We start from the raw sequence: 6,539 nt of genomic DNA, 5'->3' as shown, positions 1-6,539 counted from the left end.
ACATTGCAGTAGTGTAGTAATAAACTGTTGGGATTGTGAAATGCTCCAACTGTAGAAAGTGATGTATTTTGACACATATATTGTATTTGAATGTGTGCAGGTTAGCCTTCTTAAGAGGTAAGTGATTTTAAATATGAAAGAGGCCAGAGTTTTTCCAGTTAAAATGAAATTTTTTTTTTACATTGACTAGAAAAAAGGATTGTTCCTAAAGAAATACAAACCAACACCTTTTATACAGGAGTATCATTCAGTATGTTCTTATAATGGTCAGTGAGACTTTGTAACAAGGTGGTTAATTGGATCCAGGTCTCCGTAGGGGGTAGCGCTGTCAGTGGACCTCATGTGATGCGTTGTAGGCTTTACTAAAGATTCTTTGCAGCACGCCTTCAGCCCTCGCTGCAACAACTTTTTCACTTTCTCTTTCTTCATCTAACTTTCCACCCTCTTGATTCCTAGTGTAACTGCGAGGTTTTCCTCCTGTTACACCTTCCAAACTTATTACTGTCAATTTCCATTTCAGTGCTGAATGACCTCATAGGTCCCAGTGCTTGGCTTTTGGCTTAAATTCTATATTCAACTCAATTGGATCTAGGTAGGCAGGAGAGTTGAGGAAAATCCTAATCGTCTCATTTGGCTGAGGTTGATTAAAGGCATTTTGCAGTGTCTGACTGACTGATCATGAAGTTGAAGCTTAATAAAAGTGTATGTGTGGTGCCAATGAAAAACTCCTGATATGCACTCTTAAGGTGGGTACACACGTGCGAACCGAACCTTGTATTGTAACCGATTCTTGTAACAAAAATGCAAGTGTGGACAGTTCCTCGAACCCGAACCCCGAACCCGCGAGGTTCGAGGCTCCGTTCGCCCTCCGTCCCGCCAATTGTCGGTTTTTGGGCCCCGAATCAAAGGGAGGTCTCTTTGAACGTTACGCCATGTGTGGACGGGACCTGTATTACACGCGTAACAACAGAGGTTGCTGAACTTGTTAACACCGACTATGAACAAGGCCGTCCATAGTAGAGTCCCTTGTTTTGGTCAGTCAGTACGTATATGTATACCATGGCTGATTGGAGTGAGGAAGAGGCCCTTCAATTTATTAGTTATTACGAAGAACAGACTTTACTGTGGCCAGAAACTTCTTGGAATCTCATGTCAGCGAGTAATTCCCGACCACTGTATTCTACCCTTCTAGTATATAACCTTGATTGCCACCATCTTTAATTTAGCTTCATCTTCGTTAAATAATGTATATAAATATACACGGCAGCTGCTACTTGCATGGTGTCCATCGTCGGTAAACAACCCGGACAGAGACAGACTGATGATCGCAGTGGATTGAAATGAAGTTACGTGCTTAACGTGGTTACGGTTCGTCCTCGACATTTTGACACCTTGTAACCGTATATGCGTAACTCAGTTACACATACAAGGTTCGGCTCTCACGTGTGTACCCACCTTTACATGAACATTCATCTGTACACTACTAGTTCGGTTTTGGCCAATCATACAAATCTACAGAAATTTGTACCATGATTTTGAGCAGTAACAGGTCAACCTTTTTTGCTGCATTTCTAACAGATCTAACTGTTCATGGCCCAAGATAAATCAACCAGGGCAGACTGGTTGTCAACCTCTCTTTTGGGCAATGATCCAAATTGAATCAGTAAGGCCCTGAGAGTCCTTTTTCATACAATGGGATGACTTTTTCAAGAGATCAGGGAGCTCACTAATCTTGGGGAAGCAAGCAGTGCTCCTTAGGAGAACCCATCAAATTGAAAGAGTACTCTTGGGTGCACTCCAGAGGCAAGACAATCAATCTGACTACTGTGGTCACTGCTTGCTCTCAGTGTCTTGGATCAGATAGACAGTCTAATATGCAGATCAAAAGGTTCCCTGTTCCTACAGATTGAGGCAGCTACTTCCCTTTGCCACTCATATGCCAGTAAAAGTTCTTTATGCCAAAGAATGCATTGATCACTGTCCATCAGGGGGATGAAGGGCCAACAAAACAAATGTTTACTTTCAGTTACCTTTAGTCTGTGGCGTAACAGGTGTAGAGCTGTACCAGGGCATCGACCAAAGGATGTGGGTTGCTTGTAGGGCTTCAACAGAGGTTGGAAAAGACGATGCTTTTATCAATCAAGAACCAAGTAGGAGGACTCCTAGACAGAGTCCTGATGCACAGTTTGTGGTTACTTGAAAATACGAGCCATTTCAGCTTCAAGATGTTGGTTAAGGAGAAGGGCAGGCTGAGTCGAAAGGCACAGGACTGCTTTCGGGTCGATGTACTGCAGCAGGGCGATAGACCTTCAGTTACTGGCTAGGGTTGGTTGGTTACGATTTAGTCATGATGGTGCAAGGAGGCAGCATTGGAACGAAAGGGCCTGATGACAATGAGGGACTAAGTCAGGTTTAAAAAAAAAAAAGGACTGAGGTGTGAGTTAAGCCAGAGAGACCTCCCATGAAATGTGTGAATTTTCACGTGGCAGGAAGTTCTTGGTTTAATTAATGGCTTTTGGATGCCTTTCTAACAGCAAAACTTTGTTGCAACCTGGGACGCCTCGACAGGTCCAACTGAGGGGATGACTGTCCGCAGGCAGACCCCACCAACCTCCCTTGGGCCTCCGATATAACTGCTCCCAAATGTAGGGGAGTACGCCAGTGACCTTTGCCTACAAGCGTCGGGGGGATGAACAGCCGCTTCCTCAACTGCCAGTTCACTAACACTTTTATTCTCTTCCTTGTCTATAAGGACTCTCACTGAATTTGCTAATTGAGTCACTGCATCCATGATTAACACCATTTTAGAGTCAAAATAAAAAAAAATAAAAATTTTACTTGGGGCTGGCAAGGGGGTCAGGTTCGGAAGTAGGGGAGCAAGGTAAGGGAACAGCTGACTCGGAGGGAGCAGGCATATAAACAGTAGGAATAGTATAATCAATGGAAGACTTAACAGAACTATCTACAGTCTTGCAATCTACTGTTCTTAGTCTTGGCTCTAGCGGCCACCTTAAGTTTCCTAGCCCTGTCTAATTTTGTTAAATGGGAACCAAAAACCTTCTATTTTTTTTGCATCCCACTCTGAACAGTTGTCACAAGTTCGGTCATTTGCATACTCGTTCCCTACACTATATGCAAAGTGTGAGAATCGTACTTTTCTTTAGTAAGTCTAGTATTGCTGCAATACTGCAGGCTATCGGCACTAGTGTCAGACATATTGTCAATATAAGTCACAATCCATCTTAATAAATGTCAAAATTGTGCAAGAAGTCCAAAACAATAAGTCAATTCTCTTCATGAGAGAACCAGACAAAAATACACAGCCGTGGGCTACCAGTACTTCACCAAAGAACTTTCCAAAGGCAGTGTCGAAATCCAAAATATAACTTGACCACTCGACTTAACTCCAGTTGAGAGCCAGCAGAAAACAATCTAACTCCTTGCTGAAGTTGTTCCTCTCTTACCCTGGAAATGGGTGGTGCCTAGTTAATCTACACCAACACTAGCACTATTGCGATTTTCAACATTTTTAAGCTGCTGGCAAGTGAAACTGTGAGCAATGTGGTTACATGGTAAGTTACATATATAAAAACCTTGTTTCTTTAATACACCTGGCCATATGAAAGGTAAGAAAATCAGTAAAAGAATTTAGAAGAAAAACAATAAGGTGTCTTACAAATTATATTTCATTCAAGAAAAGAATACTTTCCTCTCAAAGATTCTGATAGAAAAAATTCATGATCAGATAAAAAAAAAAATCAGTTACAGTATCATTTATCTTTGTACAAGAAACTCAAAAGGCCATAAAACCCTTAATTTCACCACAGATTTCATTAGTAAAAAGGCTGTTTAAATTAGTATAAAAGACATATTATGCTTTTGATTACGTACAACGTATCAGTACAAGACCATGAAACTCGATTTTTCAGTTCATTTGATTAGTAAAAATTCATGAAATGATTTCTTAGTGGATTAATTTAGTACAAAAGACCAGGAACCTATAATTTTACTACTTAAAATTATTTAAGGACTATTCAGTTCAGAATTGAACAGCTCAGTGAAATCATATTACTGGATTGTACGTACATACATTCTGAGAACTTATAATTGTAAGCTGCATGTAGATAGCAACTTATGTAGTCTGAATATGAATTACACATTATTAAACCATGTATAATTAGTACCATTTTTACAGCTGCCCTACACATTCTTCTTGAGGCTGAGGTTAATGCTAGGCTATTTATGTGCCTTCACCAGTATATACATATGCCTCATAAAGATAGACAGTACTGCTTTATGTAGAATTCTTCTCTTAAAATAATTACAATTCTCTTAAAATAATTACAGTCTCGTAGGAACTGCAACACTTGAAAAAATAACAATGTATTCTCTATCCAGCACTTCAAAGATGTAAATTAAAATAAGTCTTATTGGGCTTCCTTTTTGTCTCCAGCAGCTTTATTCTCTATAATCAAAGGTCCAACATTATCCCCACATATCTTGTTATGTGGAGTGTGAGAGCCATCACAATATGGGAACTGTAAAAAGAAAAAATCAACAAACCATATTATTATTTTAACCACACTACGGAGACATTTCTAAATTCTTAAATGGGTGATCAATTGATCCACAGAAAAACAGCACTTGAAAATGACAACAAATCACTTCATGAACCCCTGTTTTCTTTATTTAGAATAAATATTTTAAGTGCTGATAAATTATTTACAAAATTAAAAGACCAAAGAATTGTAGTTGTTCATATACAAAACAAAGTTTTGGCCTTGACATTTGGATAAATCTTTCTAGTGCCAGCTGCAACCGGTAAAAAATCAATAAAATTGTATATGCAAGGAACTAGTGGCATCTGTCCTTGGTCACGAGATAAGTGGGACCATCCACATCCCAAGCAGCAACTCTTGACTTCACCAGTTACTCTTTTACCACCTTTGAGTGAGACAGTATTGTTCTCTCTCCTCAACAAAGCTGGTTTGGTTTGTCTGCATTTTCATTCCTTCTCTGTTTCAGTGTGTGGATTTCGTCTTCAGCTTCTTTTGTTCTGTCTCCTCGTGATTCTGTTCCTTCCTCAGAGAAGCCTATTCCAGTTTCACCTGTATTGGAAGTTTTCCATACCCCTTCCTGTTTGTCCAAAGATTCATCAGTGGATACACTGGGAGGGGTTTCTGGTAGCTTTTTGCATAATTATGCCTCTTCTTTTTTTTGGGGGGAGGGGGGTCTCCTGTCTCATTTTCCAGCTCCGGATGCCCAGCGGAAGGCAGGCATGTGGATGTCTCTAGGCCTATCAGGAGTACCAACCTTAGATAGCCTACAGTTCCACAACATGGCTTCCTGCTCCCCTCGTACCGCATACCATGGGTGTCTCTTCTTCCCTGAGTCTACTATATGGGCTACAGCACTGCAACATCTACCAGGACGCATATGACAACATTAAATTAATAAAATGACTGGTCTCTTTTCTTTTCCTCTTTCTGTCTCCTTTACCTGCAGGTGGTAAGAAGAGTGTTCCATCACGAGCTGGAACTGACATGGTGCAGGTGAGTGCAGTGGCCATATAGTGGCTATACTGTTAGAGTGATAATTATTGTTAAGATACCTTTCAGTAGAAGTACATTCCTCTCTTTGGCAAGGAGAGAGAGGAATGATAACAAACCTACATAGTGGCTACATTGGTGTGTTACTGGAATAACTAGCTTCTTCTGAATATGCAATGAGCTGTGACATTGAATTGGAATCCAGAAAGCTGAACCTATGATATACAGATATCTAAGGTTCAGAAATAAAGGTCATATTCCTTAGAATTTTCTTAATTCAAGAAACTAACCAGGTGTGGCAAACCTCCAGTCAGTTAATTTACTTACCTCCCACCAAGAGTAAGTCTATCCTAAAGTTAAAACCAAAGGTTTGTTTTGTATCTGAACAAATGACAAATTTATTAAATTAATTTGTATTTTTCATAACTAACAAACCTGAGTTCTTGACATTTAAGATCTGCCACTAACCACCAATCTGACAGTTTAACCTGGGTTACAAGAATAACTGGTAAAGACACAGGTTGCTGCTTGGGATGTGGGTCGCCCACTTACTTTGTGACTAATGACAGATGCCATTAGCCCTTGCATATACAATTTGATTGATTGTTTACTGGTTCCAGCTGGCACTCGAAAATTATCCTAATGTTAAGACATGACAATTTTATTATAAGTAAATAATGTTTTGCATATTTTTACCAAGTAATTACAGAGCTATGGTTCCCTAACCTACGGAAGCTTAAAATTTCAAACTTCGCGCTGCGGCACTTCTTTCATTTGTGTGTAAGTGAATAGGACCCACCCACTATCTGGGACTTAGGGAAACAAACTAGCAAGAGCTTCATTCATTTCTTGCCCTAATATCCATGTGTGGGGAGGTGGGCCAGCTCCATTCATGTAATTACTTGGTAAATATATACTAAACATTATTTTATTGATAAAAATGTAATTTTGGTACTTTATGTAACTTATAGCTGATTTCACATTTAGCCC

The 6,539-nt window shown here is 39.8% G+C and overlaps 1 protein-coding gene across 1 annotated transcript in view; it reads right to left on the bottom strand.

The window, feature by feature from the left end:
* Positions 1–3,667: 3,667 nt before the first annotated feature.
* LOC135206938 (CDGSH iron-sulfur domain-containing protein 1-like) overlaps positions 3,668–6,539 on the bottom strand; it is a 75,159-nt gene continuing 72,287 nt past the window's right edge. Inside the window, exon 4 of the mRNA XM_064238447.1 lies at positions 3,668–4,538. Coding sequence (XP_064094517.1) covers positions 4,428–4,538 — 111 coding nt within the window. The 3' untranslated portion in view covers positions 3,668–4,427. The remainder of the gene's footprint in view (positions 4,539–6,539) is intronic.

This window comes from Macrobrachium nipponense, chromosome 31 (genome assembly GCF_015104395.2).
Source record: "Macrobrachium nipponense isolate FS-2020 chromosome 31, ASM1510439v2, whole genome shotgun sequence".
In the NCBI taxonomy this organism is placed as follows: domain Eukaryota; kingdom Metazoa; phylum Arthropoda; class Malacostraca; order Decapoda; family Palaemonidae; genus Macrobrachium; species Macrobrachium nipponense.
This window is presented reverse-complemented; position numbering and strand designations above follow the sequence as displayed.